Source organism: Cyanistes caeruleus, chromosome 2 (genome assembly GCF_971803275.1).
Source record: "Cyanistes caeruleus chromosome 2, bCyaCae1.hap1.1, whole genome shotgun sequence".
In the NCBI taxonomy this organism is placed as follows: domain Eukaryota; kingdom Metazoa; phylum Chordata; class Aves; order Passeriformes; family Paridae; genus Cyanistes; species Cyanistes caeruleus.
In genome coordinates, this window is record NC_141702.1 from 24,322,920 (window position 1) to 24,343,805 (window position 20,886).

At 38.1% G+C, this 20,886-nt stretch overlaps 1 protein-coding gene across 3 annotated transcripts in view; it reads left to right on the plus strand.

Annotated features, from left to right (window-relative positions):
* Positions 1-10,045, plus strand: part of SACK1B (scaffolding CK1 anchoring protein B) — a 55,318-nt gene extending 45,273 nt beyond the window's left edge. For all 3 annotated transcript variants that reach the window (XM_086876097.1, XM_086876099.1, XM_086876098.1), the window contains exon 5: positions 651-10,045. In XM_086876097.1, the coding sequence (XP_086732223.1) occupies positions 651-3,006 (2,356 nt within the window). In that variant the 3' untranslated portion in view covers positions 3,007-10,045. The remainder of the gene's footprint in view (positions 1-650) is intronic.
* Positions 10,046-20,886: the final 10,841 nt, after the last annotated feature.

Here is a 20,886-nt window from a genome sequence, read left to right on the forward strand (position 1 = left end):
AATTAATTGTAGCTACTTAGCTTTGAGCATGTGTTTAGTCTTCTACAGCAGAAAAGAGAAAAAGCATTATCAAAGCATCCTTGCAATTAAAAGAAATTTTCATATCCAGTGCAGTTTACATATTAGAAAATGTAAACTTTTTTCAAATTCTGAGGTATATCTTCTGGAAAATGTTCAGAATGAAGTACATTCAAAATTGCTGAAGTAGTTCTGCATGTTATTTCAAATGTATTTTTTTTCACAGCATAATCACACAGCAACATTCTCTGACTGAAGAGATGATACAGTGGGTATAGGTCAGTCCTGCCATGGACTTTGTAGAAGTGATTTTTTTTCCATTAGGTATTTGTACTTTGCTGTTCTACATTTGCGAATCCTTTTTTAGAATACTTTTTATAAGGGCAATTATAAGGGTAGTTATAGACTCGTTCCTGTTCCCACTGAAACCAGTGGAAAATCTTCATCTGAATTTAGCTCATATTAGATTAGACCGTCTGAGTCCAAATTACATGAATCATGCCCTCAGCTTATTTATTTAGAAAGTATTTTTAAAAACCAGGGTTTGTGTAAAAGCTTTCTTGTCAAGAAAGACTAGTATAATACTTCAGCTGAAAAAAACTGTATCTAATAGTCATTTGTTCTTCTTTCAGCTTTATGTGGTCATTTGAAAAAACCAACCTCAGTATGGTTCAAGTTATCACAGGACAGCTTGTTGAATCCTTCGATGAAGAGTTCAGGACACTGTATGCCCGTTCTTCCGTTCCTAGCTCATTTGCCCCAGAATTAGTGCGGGTAAACAGTCGCAAGATGCTCTGGGATAACGATACATACCAACATTCTGTGTCTTCCTTGGCTTCAGTTTCTAGCCAAAGAAACCTTTTTGGAAGGCAAGACAATGTTCTCAAGATAGATCCTGTTTGGAAATCTCGTGGAAGATACGCAGTAAATGAAATAGATAAATATGGCTTGAGAAATCAAGCCTATAATAAGCAACCATTTAATCCAGGTTTTAATGTTCAAAATCCAATCCAGCAGTATCAGCCTAGTGAAAAGAATGAGCACTGGAAGAGGCATAGTTATGCTGGGGAGAAGCCAGAAAGGACACCTTACCTATTGCTCAACAGAGCTATTAACAGAGCAAACAATCTACCAAATACTTGGAAAATGCCATCTGATAGCCTTAGTATTGTGTCATCATTACGAGGAGGATATGCAAGTAACTACAATATTCCCCAGCAAAGTTTTGCTGACCAGTTCTCACGACCAAAGGTAAATCTTGCGGAGAGAAATTCAATTGTACGGAGGTCTTTTAATGGGACAGATAGTCATATCCGCCATCTGCAGCAGAGGATGCCAACCCTTGAGCACACAACAAAATCATTCCTACGTAACTGGCGAATAAAGTCCTATCTGAACGATCAGTCAGATTATCCAGTAGAGTCAAATGGGTCAGCCTTGGGTGACAGGTATGATAGCTATGACACAGCTGAAAATATTAAAGCTCATGCACTGTACTCTCATTCTCGCTTGCGATCATCACTGGTGTTTCAGCCAACTTTACCTGAGCAGCAGGAAGTAAGCAGCTGTGCAAGTTCTTCAAATTCAACTATAATTGGATCAGAGGGGAGTGCAACACCTAAAGGGACATCTAACCATGCTCCGAGTGTGGAAAATGGAACAGATAATGTTCTAGAGGAGGTTAGCACAAATTTTCCTCTTAAATCGGATGCACCAAAAGCCCAAAGAATTCAGATTGCAGATGACACAAAACCTAGTGTAAATTCAAATGCAGCTGGTGACCCATCACTTTATTTGTACACAACACTGTGTACAGACAAACATGCAGAAAATCTGAAGAACCTTCAAAATGAAAATATGCTCAAAAGGAGAAGTTTTCCCATGTTCAATTCCAAGTCCATATTGGATCCTGGTACCAACAAACATGCATCGAATTATGTTTACAGCACATTGACTAGGCATAGACTTAAGCAGCCAGTTAGTCCAAAACTTCCACAAGACATGCTGAAGAGTGCTAAAAGTTTGCATAGTGTGACCAACCACTTGCCACAGGAGGAAAAGGACCTGAAAGGAGAGCTGAAGAGCCCAGCTGCTAGTAAGGCAATCTCCATGGCAGCTCTCACTGAAGCTAGCAGGGAGGAGTCTAGTAAAGATTGCACATCAAAGAAAGAAAGTAAGAATTCCCCAAGTTTTCTGAAGAAAGGATCCCAGAAGCTGCGGTCACTTCTTAATCTCACACCAGACAAGAAGGAAAACTTGTCAAAAAACAAGGGTCCTGCCTTTTACAGAATGTGTAGTAGTTCTGACACATTGGTTTCTGAAGATGAGAATCAAAAACCAAAGATTTCTGAAAATAAGACAGATTCTTCCCCAAGGAGAAAAAGAAATTCATCATCAAATTCTCAAGGTAGTTTGAACAGAAGTAAAGAAGATGTGACCGGGAGTCCAACAAAGTCTCCAAAGTCTCCGAAGTCACCAAAATCTCCAAAACCCCCATCTGATGAGAGCAATAAAAAATGTCCTCTCTTGTGTCCCCTTGAAAGTAAGTTCATAGAAACTGCAGGAGATCCATCTACTCCCAGATTTAATACAGAACAGATCCAGTATCAAGATTCAAAGGAAACCTCCACAAATGCTACTTCTGACAGTCCTCCTGTCTCTGCTCTCCAAAGAGCAAGTTCAATGACACCACAGCTCGCAAGCTCAAAGCACCAAGAAGACTTGAGGTCTCGTTTGAGTGAAAGGCGTGTTTATAGTCGCTTTGAGCCATTCTGTAAGATGGAAAATGCCAGCCAACCTGCAGGAAATGCAGTCAACAGCAGTTCACATCTATCGGATATCAAAAGCAAGACCTTAGGGAATAATTATGGCAGGAGTAATCACATGGTCAGCTACAACTCAACTGCTTACCACCCACTGCAGCCTAATGAAAACAAGCTGAGAGGATTTATGCAAAAGTTTGGGAACCTCCTACACAAAAACAAGTAATGTTATAATTTGGTTGATTATATTGAAATACAGCAAGACTGGCTGTATTTCAGCTGGACATAACTGGACAAAGACTCGTGGCTAACTTCTGTAAAGTTTACTTGGATTTCTTCTTGGGTCTAGGACATGGGAATGAATGTACATATTTTTAAAAATAATTATTCTAGAATTGTTATACTTAAATCTTTACAGAAATTCTGTGTCCAGAAGATGTCTCAAGGAAGTTGTTTATAGTGTTGATAGTGTAAGAATAATTTTATACATTTTCCTTTTGAAGAAAATGCATTCTAGCACATTGTAAGATTAATAAACATGGGGTAAAAAAGATGGGGGATGTTTTTAAACTTCAGATAATACTGTTTCTAAAGATTTGCCTCCCAAAAATAGGATAGCACTAGGAGTAGTAAATTGGTTTTTTTCAGCATTTATGTACACTTTCAAATGATAAACACAGATGTTAATGCATTGCATGTTACTTATCTTTAATTTTTGGAAACCTCTTTTTGGTTTCATCTTGTTAATAATTTACCCCATAGCATCTATTGAACTATTTGGGCAGCAGATGGATCTATCTTACTTTATTGAATTTTCTGTGTAATATGATATTTTTCTGAAGTATTTGGCATACACATTAAGTGACCTTAATCTGAGTTTTCGTGGACTTGTTTACATAGTTAAACTAGTATGAATGTAGAATGAACATTAAAAAAACTATTTATAAAAAGGTGCCTTGAACATAACCCACAACTAGTTTAAATTTCAATGGGTTAATTGCATTTGTACAGCATGCCAGTATTCTGTAATGTCTTCATTAAAAAAGCTTTTTTATTACATTTTTCTATTTGGTATTAAAAAAAAAAAATCTCTGTGGACTTCCATTTCTCAGGTAAGTTTTTGAGTTTCACATGCAAGTTTTTTTTAAATGTTGCCAGATACTTTTGTAACTATGGCTTTAATGGCCTAATTCCAGGATGACTATTACAAGCCTGCAAGGAATTAGGCAGATAAAAGTGGGATTTGTAAAAATCACCACATCAAACGATAAGGCACCTTTCCTAAGACAAAGAGTATCAGTGAAGGGTGATAGTAGAAAGTGTTAAACTTCAGTGAAGGGATTGAGGCACCTAACTGCAGTCTGAGGGATACCTTTGGTTTATCTGAGCCTCTGTATCATAAAAAATTTCTCAATAATAGGTGGCTACAGATTAGTGCTTACAAAAACACAGGTGTGGTGATGTGTTTGGGCAGCAGCATGGCATCCACTTCTCATCTACAGTGCACAGCCAGAACTTTCAGCTGGCTTACCTGTCCTGGTTGTCAAGTTTGTGTCTTAGAAGGAGTCCATAACCATGTAACTGTAAGATATTCTTTGACAGTTTTGTTCCAAATTAAGATTTTTTTGAAATTTCACTGCTGAAAGCTTAGAATTCTTATACAGATCTTTGTGTTTCAAGCTTCAGGAGAAAACTTCAGTCTTAGATCTGAAAGGTCCAACAGTGTTCTATGCAGGAGTCCATCATGAAGGCCTTGATATCATCCTTTAGAAAGAAATACCAGAAAGGCAAAAATGCACCAGTTAAATGAATTTAATTTGTCTTATCTACCTGTGTCCCTGGGAGTATATTTTAAATGGAAATGTACTTCTCACTGAGAGCCTGCTCTGATTCCCATGAAGTCACTGTAGTTACTGTTAGTGATTTCAACGAAGCAGTGTCAGCTTTTTATTCAAGCTCCTTCTCAGGCAGCTTTACTAGGGCCCATGCATCATGACTCTTTCATTGTGGGGATGCTAATTATTTATATGACTGACAAAGACTTGCATCTCAGTCCTCTGCTGAAAGTTCAGTTCTGTCATTACTTGTGATCACAAAAGATTTTATAAATTTCTTGGTGAGCACTTTGTTTATTAACCCTTTATGAAATACCATAGTTAGTACTTTTCCCAAACAAACATTTATATTTAAATATTCTGTCCCAACAGAGACAACGTGTTCAAACCCAAGATAAGAAGTGTCTTAGTTCTCAAGGAATATTTTCAACATAGGCACAGTGTACTTCCACAACTACACAGACAACAGCAATGCCATACATGGGGCATACTGTACTATTTAAAACACTTAATAATTTTTAAGCAGTTGGACATTTGTCCAGAATAGTACCTGAATTGAAGTGCAGTTGATGGGGGTAGTTTTATGAAGATCTTTAGTTTTCCTTCATACTCTAATGATCTTTGACATATGCTGGTAGGCAGACATATACTTGGGAAAGAAATAAGAGGGGGAGAACAAGAGTCTTGGGGCAAGTTTAGATGTGACAGTGCTTTCCATATTGTAATAAGTTTTGGGAAATCTATACTCATGCAATATGGAAATATTTTACTTTTTCCAAGTAGACTGCTAATTAAAGAGTCCTGATAAGGCAGATATTTTAATTTACCAAGTTGACTGTGTTTGTAGATACATACTGCTGCTTCTCACCTGCAAGAAAGATTAAGAGCCTTCAGTGAAGAGCCTACTTATAGACCTGATTGTTTTTTAAAAAAAAAAAAAATCTCTGTAGAACTAGCATTTTTTTAAAAAAATTCAGATCTGTTCTCAGTTCCCACATAGGAATGGTCTACACTAAGGCTTGATCCAAGGTTAATTGAAATGAATTCCATGGACCTCAGAGGAAGTAGCATCAGACACTTAACATACTGACATCACTATTTTAGAAATGTTACAAGACCCAGTGCTGCTTGGGAAGGATAAGGCTCTGCTTGATGCCATGGGAAGAGCAGCTTGATGCCCTGCCTGCAGCTACAGCTTTGAAGGTTGGGAAGCACACTGGGGATGTCCTCAGGTGCTGCAAGGACCAAGTGTTCATTTGTTCCCTCCTGAACCTGTGTTAGTGGGAAAATGCTCACCCAGTACTGTCTGATTTGACTCATGTCTCCATGGGAACCCAGTTGTCCATGAAATAAAAAGGAAAATATAGGGGGCAAAATATTCCTTTTATCAGCATAGAAAAAGGATGTGCAACTTTTCCTGGAGGGAAAAGTTGGAGTTTGTATTTTTGAACTTCTTTTTCCCAAAGCTTGTCTTGATGTTTCTGGCTTTCCGAAGAGATGCACTCCATTCAGTGTTTCCTAAATGTACCTTGCACATTACAAGTTTTACAACCCACACACACCCAACGCAATCCCAGTTTTGTAATGCTGTGAAGTAATAGCTGTTGCCATTCATGATGGTCATTTGGCCACATGGCTTGGGAATTGTGAAATCCATAAGAAATATCATGTCATTCCCCCATTAAATGAAACTCCATTAGCACTGGCACACATCTCTGAGGGCAGTTCTGTGAAAGCTGGTCAGAGTCAGGCAGTGCTAAGCGTGGCCCCCAGGAGCAGTGTTGGGAGCAGAGGGCAGTGCAGCTGGGAGATGCAGGCTTCTCATACAGTGCTCATTCAGTTTGTGTCATAAATAAACTGCCCCTACATACAGTCATAATATACAGTGAATAAATTGCTTCATTTCTTCAGCCTCATAATAAACATCTTTTGCTGCCTCTCAGATTGCAAAGTTGTTGGTTATTCTCTTATTAATGATCTTAAACTACCCTCTTTTTTCATGCTAAAAAAAACACACTATATGTGAAGAAAGACTGTAAATCAAGAAAAAGTTAGTTGCCAGCTGTCTAATAAATGAGGATAGTAGTAACAGACAAAACTTGAGAAAAAACAAAAAGCTTATCAGACACTAACTATATCTTTGTGTATAGGTGAAAAATTGATGTTCAAAGATAACAACTGTGTGATCATTTTTCAGCTTTCTGAGATGTATTAAAAACGTTGTGGTTTATAAGACATCATAAAAAAATAACAAAATTTGTTGCAAGACAATGTAAAAATAAAATTTTAATTGACTCTACTAAACTGTATGATAAATACATATGTTTTCTCATTTGTAGCATTATGTGGGGTAAGCTGTACAATCAACAAGTAGCTTTGCAACTGTGTAATGCAGAGAGATCAGTAAGGTTACCATGGTGCTTAGTGTAATTTATTCCCCATATCAATGTTGTACTGCACAGTACAATACTTAGGGGGGTTTTAGTTTGTTTTCATTCAAGTCAGGAGAGTTAGAGCAACATAAAGCTGCAGTGTTCATGAGTAATTGAAGCATGTTCCTCCAATTTTGTCTTCACTTGCACAAGTACGTATTCCATTAGCACCCTAGTGACAAGAGAGGAGGCTGCAATGCTCAAAAGACTGTCTTGCCATTTCAGTCCTTATTTCAGAGAGGTTCTCACAGATAGATGTTTGGGTACCTTTATGTAGGGTCTGAAATCTTTCATAATTTTCAGCTCTAAGAGTTATAGTTAGGCCTACAATTTTCACATGATGCCAAACATGTTGCATGTTCTGAGAATGCTTTTCTGTACTTGGAAATGGGATAGAAGAAAACATTCCCTCTTGGAGAGCTCAGAAGGGGGCTCCTTTGCTGTTAAGCAAAGCTGGTAGTTCCGAGTTTTGCTTTTGTGATGTTGACTAATTAAGCAAAAAACTTGTGCTGCAGACCCTTCACCAGCTCTGTTGCCCTTCTTTGGACACACTCCTGTGTCTCAATGTCCCTCTTGTAGTGAGTGGCCCAGGACTGAACACAGTGTACAGTGTGGCCTCACCAGTGCCAAGCACAGGGGAAGAATCACAGCCCAGGTTCTGCTGGTCTCAGTACTGCTGACCCAGCCTGTCCAGATGCCTCTGCAGAGCCTTCCTACCCCTCAGCAGATCAACACTCACAGCTAACTTGGTGTCACCTGCAAACTGACTGAGGGTCCAGGTGATTTCCTGATGCAGATCAACAATAAAGATACTAAGCAGGACTCACCCCAACACTGAGCCCTTGGAAACACGATTGTGCTGACTGCCAGTGGGAATGGCACCAACAAACCATACAGCTAGTTTTTTACCCAGTGAGCAGTGCACCCATCCAAGCCATGATTCAGTTTCTCCAGGAGAATGCTGTGGGAAATGGTGTCCCTGGCTCCCAGATCAAAGTGGATGGGTCTGTAGTTTTCCTGCATCCTCCTCTATTCCTTGTAGATGGACATCACATTTGCCAACTTCCAGTCACCTGGAATCTTCCCAGTTAAGCAGGAAAATGAAAGGGTCTTGGTGAGCACTTCTGCCAGCTCCCTCGGTACCTTTGGGTAGATGCAATCCAGCCTCATAGTGGTTTAAGTGGTGCATCAGGTATCTCACCATTTCCCTTGGATTGTGGGAGTTTCACTCTGCTCCTCATCCCTGTCTTCCAGCTGAGGGGGCTGGTACCCAGAGAACAACTGGTCTTACTCGTAAAGACTGAGGCAAAGAAGGAATTAAGTACCTCAGTGTTTTCTTCACCCTTTGCAGGTATGTTTCGCCCCCCATCCAAGGAAGGATGGAGATTCTCCTCAACATTCCTGTTGCTGATGTGTTTATAGAAGACTTTTTTATTGTCTTTTCTGGCAGTGGCCAGGTTAAGTTCCAGATGGGATTTGGTTCTTCTAATTTTCTTCCTGCAAAGCCTCACAATATTCTTATGGTTGTCCTGAGTTGCCTGTCCCTCCTTCCAAAAGACATAAATATTTTTTTTTTTTTTTCCTTTTCATATATATCTTTGTGGGTTTTTTCAAAGTATCTGTGTATTTCTGGAGGAGAATCTGGTTTGCTAAAAATTACTTGGCATCCCTTCAGAAGAAGCTTCTCTGAAAGCTAGGCATTTTTCCTTCACCATATGTGTTAAAATATCTAAAAATTCAATGGTTAAGTGCAAAAGATAGTTGGAGGGAAAATTAATCATTTCTGATGCGTGGGCCATGATACATGCTTATACTAATAGTGTTGCTTCCATATGTAAATACAGCTGGGAGAAAAAATGCTTCTTTTCCCTCCAGAACACACAGAATTTATGCCAGTTGGAGTAGAAATATTTGAAAGTCTGAGCACCAGTGACAATATTTTATTGTGTTTGAGAGATGAATACAACTAATTAATTAGCATTCAAATACTGGAATCCTACATGTCTATTGTATGTCCTTGCCTCATTTAGCAATCAACGTACTCAGAATTCAGACTGATCGTCTACAGCTTCCCAAGTTCTTGAATATTACTCTGAAGAACTATTCCAATGAGGCATTAAAAACATGCTTAGATTTTTAAACTAGGCCATCCCAGGATAAAGCATACCAGGCATATGGTTTTTGTTAGATTTTGGTATTAAAACTCTCAGTGAAATCCTAGCTGATGTATTGTGGGAAATGGTTGACTATGTACTTTTGTTGTTTTGTTTGAGTCATGTCTAATTTTGACCCATGGCAACGCCGTATTTAGACATGTCTGATCTGTTTCTTTCAAATGTCACGTGCTGGTGTGGAAATACTACTCTGATTTCTGGGTTTAGATCAATCTTCTTCAAAGCAGAGTGTGTGGATCTGTGATGATCCATAAGATTTCAAAAGAGGATATGGATGTGAATTTGAATTACTAGAAAAACAGAGACAAAACTAAAAAGCATTTGCAGGTATCTTCACACACAGCAAAGGAAACAAGTAAAATCAGAAGATGAAATCACAAGTGAATATTCATAATGTTACCAGCTGAATATTTTACTAGTTGAAAATGAAGGGTAGTGCACCAACATGGCAGGAAACATAATAATCAGTCACTCTGATGAAAAAAACCTGAGAGACACTAATCTAGATGATGCAAAAGAAACATGAGGGATGCTACAAATACACAAGACACTGAATGGATTTTCCTGGGTAATTTTGGGAGGTTGGGAGCATGGGAAAGGAATTTCATCAAGTTGGTTTCAATATTGATAGATGTAAAGGACTGTGCTGGTTTCATTTAAAACTACTTGATATGTAAATCCTTTTTTCCTAACGTGGAATTCCTGGACTACATAGCGGCTATGTTATGAGTATACTGTGTATGTACGAATACAAACCAAAAGTTGCCTTGAAATAATTTATTACCTTTACTTTTTACCAAATAAAATGTTTCTTTTAAAGCTCAGCTAATTTCTATGTTCATTTTTTTCACTGGCTCATACTGTTACTAACATTTCTCATTTCAAAATTTTAAACATTTTTTAAAAAAATGCTGACATCAGAAATGAGGGATGAAATGTTACAAATTGAGGTCTCAAAGCTGCTTTGTGGTAGCATCACTGTTTGCAGAACTGTTCCACCTTCTATGGGACCAAGAGCTCACAGAAATCACAGAGACAGGACCAAAGCCAACATCGCTAAAATAAAATACCTGGAATAAAATATTGATATAATATAATGAAAGTAAGTGGGATCAAAAATGTAGGGGGTTAAGAAGCACACTGTTAGTATCCAAGTTTCCCCCAGAGCCTTCTATCACTTCCTTGCTGTAACATTTTAGATTTATTTGCCTTACTGTTAATTCTGCCTTGCTAGTAATGTCAGGTTCAATAGTGTTTGCTGTTTCCTCCTATCTCTGCCTTAATTTCCTCTTCCCTATTTAAATGAAACATCCTTCAGAAAATCTGTTTGCCTATCTCATTGTACTTGCTACTGAAAAAAGAATTCCCATCACATGGTTTGTGAAAATTAACTTCTGACAACTCCATGCATGACTTATACCATGGGATAGCTCATGAGAAATTGATTTTGAATCCTGAATATTTGCTCAGTGCCTGTGGAAAAAACAGAGTAGCCTTTCTGAACAGCTTATGGTCTATATTTAGACTTAATGGAGGAAGGAAATTAAGAGAAAGAGGAAGTTGCACTTTTCCAGTTATAAAAGATTATAGAACATTGAGGTGATTTACCACATATGAAGACTTTGATGGTTGGCGTTGTGGCGTGGTGTCTGCAGGCACCCGTGCACATACCTGTACACATAATACTGAACCTCCTACTTGCACTGGAACTTCTGCTTACATTGTAATTTAAGTAAAACTCATCATGGTTCATTGAGTTCAAGTCTTTTCTCAGTTCCCACAAATGACACAGAAGTCATTATAATAATTACTACCTCATCTACTTTGCTTCGTGTTTTCCTCATTGAGGACAAATGTAAACTTACCCTGCCAACAACTCTCTGTGCAATCAGCACAGACATATCAGCATCACTAAGTAAATATATAAAAAACAAAACTGTTTTTCATTTTTGGGACATATCAATTAGATTGAGAAGGAAGGTATGCCTATATCAAGGACAAGACCAATGAATATATGGGGATTTCTGGAAGGAAAGTACTTGTATAGCAGTCATTACTGAAAGTTAAAATGTGACAAAACATTTGTTGTCAAAACCTTTTTGAAAATGAGAATATTTAGAGTTTTGGCAGAATTAGTTTATTCAAGAATTCCTTGTAGTGGAGTAAGAGCTGTTATCCCCTTTTGGCATATGGGAAGCCCAAGGCTTCACTGCTCCTGCATGCCAGAGTAGCTGTGAGTGCAGACATGGATGTCTCCTCATTTTACTTCCATTTGGTTCCACAGCCTTGAATTTACCAATAATATGGTGGCTTAGAGAGTCCATTTCCAGGTGTGCAAATTTGGTTTTGTTTAGCACAAGCACATTTCAAATGGAAATGTTCTAAGTCTGTATCCATAGTTTGGACTCAATGATCTGAGATGTCTTTTCCAACCTAACTGATTCTCTGATTCTGTTAAGTGCCTGTAAAATTGTAGATCTTTGTATATACTAAATGGCCTTTCCCTATCTATCTCAAAAACTACAAATTTTCACACTATATTTGTGATACCCAGCTATTTTTATCTTGAAGTAGTGACTAGTAGTACTTGGGGCACTATATTGTGATAAGTGTCAGTAAGTAGACAACCCTTAAACTGAAAAAAAAATATTAACCATTACTCTGTGTACAGTGGCCAGTTTCAAATCAGTTAGCCATGGTCTTCACAATTGTTCTGTTCAACTTGCTCATCAAAACAAAAATATCTTTGTGCTTTCTGAGGTGGGACGGGCAGTTGGCTCTTAAGTCTGTTCCAGTCCGTTAACACCTACACTAGAGTGATGCAGAGGACTCAGCCTCTAAGTGGATAAATCAATGGGGCAGACAGGCCTCAGGGTCAGGATGTTCTCAGAAACTCCTCATGATTGTTTCCCTAACCAAAAACATTACAGCGATCAATGCAGGCCATAGGGAAGCAGGTGCTTGCCATGTACTTATTCTCACAGCCAGAGAAGTGCTGTAAAAGATGTCATGCACACCTCAAGATTCATATCCTCTGTTCCTCCTCTGATCAGAACAAGGGTTTGGGAAAAAAAAACCAAAAAACACTGGAGGAAGAGAGATGTGGGAAGATCACAAGTCTGACCACAGATTTTTTTCTTATGCTCTGTAAAAAGCCTTTGGAAGGACAGCATCCCTCACTGGTTATTGACAAGAAACCTGCTAGGTTTTGGTTACCTCATTGACACCCATCTCAGGCTCATACAGTCCCTGCATGGCAAGTTCTCAGTGGTGGGAGGAATATTCTGGATCAGTGTCATTGTATACAGCCTCTTTTCAGCCAGGTAGCTCACAGTGGTTTCTCTGCCACTGTCCAAGGGATTCTGTCATCCTCCTTTAATGCTTCAAATGATTGGGCAGAGATAGGGTCACAAATCATGGATCTAGAATAAATCCTTCTCACTTGCTGGGAAGATATCAGTTGTGAAAGGCAAGCTTGTTTTGCTCCACAGATTTCAAGAAGAGATGTTCCACAAACTGGCTTTTTTTAAACTGAATTTCCTTTTTTTTTTCATACACATTTTGCAGACTTTAAGCATTTTTGTCCTTTTTTTTTACCCCACCCAGACCACAAATACAGCCAGAGGAAAAAAAAAAAAAGCCATGAAAATAGGAGTAAACCATAAGGCACCTTTGTATCTCATACTTGCTTGTACATTTTTCCTAATAAGACTTCTGTGCTAGCTATTGGTTTTATGTCTCTGCTGCAAACCTGTGGGCTCAAGTTGCTCCTCTTACACTGCTCCTCAAACCCACACTTCACAGACTTGTGTTTAGCCCTCCTTTCATCTTATCATATTACTTCTTTCACCTCTCTGAGAAAAGCATTCTCTATATGGGAATATATTTTTCCTGAGGAGTATTACTTGCTGTAGAGCTAATATTTTAAGGGTTATCTATATATCCATGCATACATTGACACATAAGATAATTTTCCAGTTTGATCAGCTCTAAGGACAAGTATATTCAACAATAGTCTATAATTCAAAAGAGATTACTTTCTTAGTAGATAAACATTCACAGTCTATAATCTTTAGGTTAAAAGGGAATATTTTATTCTGTCAACAAGCCAGTAATTTGTTTGGATTATTTTTCAAATCAATTATTTATTAAAATGTTAATCTCATGACCTTGAGAGATTAATAATAAATGAAGTTGATAGTTGACAGGTTAAATTCAAACATTTACTTCACCTGCATTTCCTTATGCAAGTATTGTATATTTTTTTTCTTGTAAAAAAATCCTTTTAATTTTTCATTTCCCAAGATCAAAGGTATTTTATCAAGTAATAGATCTGATTCCTTTGAATTTAAAATAATTCACTCCATTATCATACTGCCTTGGGTTATATTAATTATAAATATAATATATTTATTAATTATATTATTGATTATATATTATATATAATTAGTATTTAATTAATAATTATATTATTATTAAATATTAATTATAAATGTAAATATAAATAACTATAAATTATAGAAACAAGAGACACGACTTTGAAAATTTTATGTACTTTTAGTTTCAAGAAGTATACCATTAAGCATATTTTAGCATGTTTCTTCACAAATAATGAAATACTTTCTCCTCTTAGTGAGAAACAAGAGCCATTATGCTCCTGAATTATTTAGAAATACTTCTGATGTGAGAGGAAATGTGGGCCAGTGCATTCATATAGTAACACTTGTGTGCACATCTGTAAATCTCTTAATTAAATGCAAAAAAGAATCATAGGGTAGAAAGATATATTAATCCCTCCACTTGCTTGAGGCAACCAAAATGTACATTGGCATATTTTAATTCCCTGCCAGCAGCAAGCTGAATTAGCAGTGCTTCAAAGTGACAAACAAAATAAGGTGGCAACTAAAAATCTCATAAAGACAGGCTAGCATTTCACACACACTCACCTGTGCCTTTAGTCTTCAGCACAGATCTCAGCTAATTACAAAAGCTAGACCCCTCTGTTATTTTCATGATCAGGGAGCAGAGTTTGCCCACACTGAGCAGCAGAGGTAGGGCAGAGCCTGTCCCAGCCGGGAGCTCAGCACACAGTGCGGGGGATACCTCACCTGGTATTCTTTGAATTTCCCAACAACTGCATGGACTCCTGTCCAAATTCTCTGTATGCATCCCCTAGCCTCCTTATAATTGTTTCTATTAGTTTGAGTGTGAAGCTCAAACCTAGAGGTAGAAGATCTGTATCCTGTTCTGACTCATGCACTGGCAGGTTAAAGAGTTAGAAACTTCAGTCCCAAAACCTTTTCTCTTGAGGCTGGTGAGTGACCACACGAGGCTTCAGTGACATTGCTATTACTGGCAGGGAGGCTGTTTGAGAACTGATCTTCCTAAATATTGCAAAAAGGGAAAAAGAAAAAAAATCTCTCCCATCAATGTTTTTTACGTTCCTCTTTGTGTGGAAGCAGACTGTTGTGGCAGGGAGAAGTGATGAGAAGGCCAGAGCAGGAACCACTGGTGTGATTTGTCACTTCTCCTTTGGAAAGCACACAAAGTGACACAGAGGAAGCAGGAATCTGACCTTGTTAATACAGTGAGTTAACAGCTATTCCAGTAAGCACTTACAAGGAGTCTCAAGCAGGTCTGCTCTGTGATGTTTGCTGTCTGATGAAAATTTTTCAATACACAAAAAATACATAATCATCATAAAAGACCTGGTCTTCAGTTTTCCCTCATTTCCTGAAAGAAATATTCTTTCTCTCTTCTCACACTGCTGCCCATGCATTTATGGATCCAGCACAGCTTCAGCATCAAGGCATAATGATACTCCAGAGAAATATGCAAGCTACAGTCAATTTTGCAGGTATAATGAGACTGCTAAAGTATCTGAAGTGCCACTGTTCACAGCCTGCTTAGGTATCTTTGTTCTTCAGTGCTGACAAAAGTATAGACATGGCTACTGAAGACATGACAAAACTGGCATTTAAACCACCTCCAGTTTTTGAGGTTCAGTGTCAGTGTACCAGTGTGAGAGTAGTCTTCTCATGGTAAGTGATTATATTTCATGATATATTAATACACATAGTATTTATAGTATTAAATAAATAATCAGTCAATATGTAATGCTGATTTGTTTGAACTGACAAGGTAATAAAATTCCCCAGAATAAAGTGCATATTAATAAACAACTCTGGTTTTGCAGATGGTTCCTTACTGACCTTCAAGTAAGAACAGTGTGTTCTTTGAGTTTTACTTTAGCTAGCAATCAATTACAGGAGATGATACTTAGGAAACATGAAATTACTTTGCTTTCAGTATGGTGATGATGCAGGCGTAAAAGGATCATCACCAGAAGAACAGGTACGGAAAACAGCAACCTTATGACAGAGTTTTCCAAACATCTTTTTGGTTTGTTTTTAGTTTGGATTTTCTTTTTATGTACATGATGCATATTCCCTATAAAGATGAAAAACTGCAAACCAATCATAAAGTAAAAGTAGTGTGAATTAATGCATTCTGCTTGCTATAAATCAGCAATGTATTCAATATTTCCAGCTAATAGTAGAGCCCACAGCTGATACATCTAAACAACACTGAGGCAATTTCTATGCTGATTTACACCTGAGAGAGGGCAGTCCCAAGTCCTGATTTTCAGGATGGGCAATATTTTTGAATTAAATATTGGACTAGCATGTGGGAGATTAAGATTCAGCAGCTCTCACATAGGTTTCTTATGTAGCCAGATAGGATTTGACTTCTAAACACATCATGCAACCCCATTTTTCTATCTTCAGTCTGTACCCTAAGCTAAAATAAAGAAGCAGAGACAGATACAAGTGCCAAAAGGAAGGATTACTTCTTCCATTGACCTAATTTCTTAATCAACAGATACCTCTTTTCTTGTCCTAGACTGTTTTACTCCCTGATTGCTCATCTTCATTAGTGGTGCTCCTACAGAGGTAGTCCAGGGGAGCTGCTGGCTCTCCCTCAGTTCCACGCAGACTTTATGAATCAACCAGGAAGACAAAAAAGACCAGGGGTAGATGGAACAAACAGGTACCTTAAATGAAAAAAAATGGAGTAAAGCTTAACTGAGGAACTTTAAAAGCAGAGATATGGGAAAGGTGAGATGGCCGTCTCTCTCCCAGCAAGATCTGGGGTGGCCAAAGCAGAATTTAAGTGGTTAGATATTGTAATACTGACAGCTTATATGTCTGCAGTGACTTTCTAATCTGGAAAAACCAGGCTGGCTTTTGAGGCTTAATAAATGGATCAATGAGAGTAAATTGTGTGTTATGCTGGAGGTACTTTAGCTGGGGTAGTTTCTGGTCTGTCTTTGCTCTTCCTTGTACATAGTAACTACACTGTAAAAGGAAAAGAAATAAAAACAAAAGCAAAACAAAACAGACAAAAGACCCCACCCAAACAAAAGGACCCCTAAAAAACCAAAACTCTCTTCCATTTACCTATCTGCATCATACAAGGGAAAAAATGCAATACATCTCCTGTGTCCATGGTACAGTTAGCTGCTGCAGTCTCATATCTTTTCTGTCTAGACAGTAAGAAATCCTAAATTGCTTCTTAATGTATACCTTTTTTAAATTTTCTGAGTTATATTCATTATAATCTTCAGGACAGAGTGATGAAAAATTTCTCAAGCTTCTTCACTAAGTGAAACTACTTCTATAAACTTACAGCTAGGTTTATTTGAATAGATTGAGTGTGACTTAACAGCGTTGTGAAAAAGATGGAAACTGTGCTGTGTAAATATCTTTAACATTGGTTACTGCAATGTGCAGCACTTGCAGCTCTACAACTCTGAATAAATATCTGTGGATTTCTGGAATTTTTACTGAGAAGGCTTGTACATGACTTGTTCTGCAATTTATTTGTTTCAGTGGTGCTCTTAAATGAAAATGATTGAATTTAGTTTAAGAAATCTACCGTGGCAGCAAAACAATAATTCTAAGTTTGTTCCTTTTTAAGGTAACTTTATTTTATCATCTTGAAAGGGTTCCATCTCTCTTCTGTTTTTCTGTGATTTAGGATATTTTACAAGTGCTGACTTTTGTATGGCTGCCCAGCATCATTGTGATTCTGCTGAAGCTCTGGAAGTTGCACTTCTGTGCAGTGTGGTGTGTCCCATTCTCACTCCTGCCTGCAACCCCCAGGGTTGGGTACGTCCCTGGCACGTCATACAGGAGTCACAAAGGTGTTATGCAGGGTGGGTAGAGGGAAACCTCAGTTTCCCCCTTCCTGCACGAAGCCTGAAACTTCTGCTGCACATGGAGCTGTTGCTACTCTTCCCATGTGGCAATCTTTCTTCCTTGAGAGAGCATCCTCAAGGGATGCAGAGTATTTATTTATTGTAACCTTTGGGTTCAATGTGCAAGCCACACTGTGCATTTTATGAGTCTGTAAGCCATCTCTGTGGGTACAAGTTTGCTCTGGGATCTTTTTTTAACATATTGAGTGTTTCCTGATTTAGTTTAGCATTATTCAGCTTGTGACCAGTGAATTGCTGTTCCTCCACAGGACTTCACAGATGATCATTATTTCACACTCTCCCTCCTTCCCACCCCAGACAGGATGCCACGAACAACCCTTCTGTGTAGTCAGGTACAAAATGAAGCAAATAATGAATGAGGATTTAAAATTTAGACTGCTGTTCTGTGTTGAAAAGAATTACTTTGTGATGGAACTTTATGAATTAGAACTTCCTTTTTCTCTGCAAATAGTAGACAGTCCTTTAACTAAATAACTTAGCTGACATGCCAGTTAAACTAAATTAATTTGCATTTTGTTTTAGATACTTTGGAAGGCTTTTTGCACTTTACTGATATTCTAGCCACAATATAGTCCCAAGTTGGGCATTTAAAATTTCTTAGCAGTGATTTTTCAAAAGTGTAGCTAACTAATACTAAATATGCTAATAATGAGATTTTACACAAGTTTGTGAGTAATGGATAAAACCTTCAGAAAATTCTTTTAAGTTTATCACTAGCATTTCTGTAATTGCCAGCTATGATACAGCAGCTGCATTAGACTTTGTTTTTTGAAACAGAAGGAAAATACTGTTCCTTTTTAGGTCTGTGTTAAGAGCATCCTGTGGAAAGATGTCTTAGAATAACTTTTAGGGGGTGTGAAGGACAGGTGTTGAGCCCTTTTCCCAAATGATATTTTTGTTTTCAGCTATTATCTTATCAATACATCCTTGGAGAAAACTTGCAGTTAGCCCCAGTTGCAGTTCCTGTGGATGAGCAACCTCTCCTAAGCCTGGTTTTAGTAGAGCCTTGGGATCCTTCCTTCACCCGTGGCCTCACAGTGCCAGGAGCAGGGCAAGTCAGGGTGCTGATTCTCATGAGATGGAGACCATCAGCAGTTGAGAACATATTTCTCTATGAAATAGAGAAAATTTCTCAGTGCATACTTGTTGCCTGAAAGCAGAGGATAGTGCAGTCCTTGAGGGAAGCTGCAGTGTTAGTGCATGGTGTTAGCTGGAGAGTGTGCCAGGTGGCCAGGCTCCTGTTTGCAAACCCCAGCCCACTCCTCTGCATCCCAGCCTCTCCTGTGGCACAGGGTCGGCCTCTCCCTTTGGTCCCTTTATCTGCTTTAATCACCTGTTGCCTTTGAAGTCACTTCAAAGGTCTCCTGTTAAAAATTCATATCCAGTAGATGAAGCTTCCTGTTGTTTTAGGCAGGAAAACTGCCTCAAGTAATTGTCCTGTTCTTGTCTTGGTGCTTCATTCAACAGCTGGCTACATTTCCTGGCACCTCCTTGCCTCCTAACTATGTGGTTAACCCTTCAGAACCTCTTACCAACAGCATGCAGGAACAAAGACAAATAGTGAAGATGAAGTGTTTTATTGCATTTAAATGTGCAAGGTCTACCAGGGATTGTTTGCAAATATTGCGTATTTATGATTATCACAGGATCTAGAGAAAACTGCTTCTTTTCCCACTAGTTTTTGCATCTGGAAAAATCCACTTGCCTTCACAGTGATTTTCTTACATTTCAATGATGTGAGATTGGACAGAGGTTCCATGTGTGTTTGTCCTGTACAGAAGATTTACTATACTATTGTGTAAGTCAGGATCACCCACACTGAAGTCATTACTCACAGTCATAATCCATATATATTCCTTTATTGCTATTAATGTTGTTATTTTGTGTGAAGTTGTAATTATTTAATATTCACAATTAAAATCCTACTCAGTATTCTCAAGTTATAGCTGTCAAATGTTTAGTAGTGAGGAGATTTTACAGGACTAAAGCTGAGATGCCTTAGAGCTATCAAGTGGTGAGTCTTACCAATACTTCAAAGGACTCAGTAGGGCCAATAGAAAAAATTTTAGGCCTCAGACATCTGTTTTGTCCTAGGTAATTTACAAGAAATGGAAAACTGAGGATTTCCTTGGTGTTCCTTCTACTCTCAGCAGTATCTTCTTCTCTTTCAACTTGGTCACCTTCAAGTGTGGGTATCTGGGGAGGGAGCAGAGACTGAAGCACCACTCACCAAGCTTTCAGTTATGTGTTATATATTCATATATAACATATGTTATATGTTAAATGTTGAGTTATATGTTTCTCTCTGAATTACAGCTAACCTAGATACCCTCTTGCTGTTCTCTCAGTTGTGAATGTCTCAACCCTAGAGAAAATACGACTCATTGTGTGCTGGGAGTCTTCATTTTACCACATCTGTCTGAGAAATTTTGTGTACTCTGTAATAACATCTTCATGTTTATGAACAGACATTCAGTACATGCATTGATATTTTTTATAAAGTGCCGAACTGATTTATTTGACTCACAGTATTTCTCTTAAAAACACCTGTTTCAGATCTGAACTACAAATATCAGTGAAGTCTAATAAATAACTAGACTGCAAGATAAACTCTTAAGGGAATGCAAATTATGGTGAAGTGGATATTCCTCAATTCTTTTCTAAAATCTCTTCTTTGAATCTACGCTGAAATTAGTAGATGTCTGTATTAACAACAGAAAGTGGGACCTGGAGGTCTCCTCAGTGCAAAATATTTATCTCTAAGGAGAGGAAGAATCAAGAACATGACTATAGTAAGACACCAACACAGTTGCAGGAAAGGTTTAGCTGCAGAAAATAAAATTTAAATAAATTTTGAAGGTTTTTCACTAGAATGATATTTTTTAATTCGTCTACTATAAACTTCCTTAGGCTCTCCTCAGAGATGTCACACCCAATGAGGACTCTGAAGTCTGTAAGTCAAGCCTGTTGATTATGGGCATGGCTATCCACTTAAGCATACTCCCTGCTGACTCACCTGAAAGTGCAGCTTACAAAATGTCCTGAAAGGCTCATATTCATTGGAGCAAAGTGAACAGGCAGAATTTCTCTGGGGTGATTGTCTTGCATGCTGTGCACCTGCCTAATAACAAAGAAGTAGAAGTCATTCAGGGATGAATGCATTCAAAACCTTCATCTCCATGGAAATAGATGTAAGATTAGTGCAGAATGAAGAACAGGCCTTCAATTAAGTCATGAGGTATGAAATCTGACCTAAGTTAGCTCTTTGCAATACTTCTCAGGTATGTTTATTACTGAAGATGGAAGAAGTGTGATTCATTGGCATATGTGTATCTCCCTACCTGCAGGCCTGCTCGGCTAAGGAAAGGAGTTTATTTTCTGATG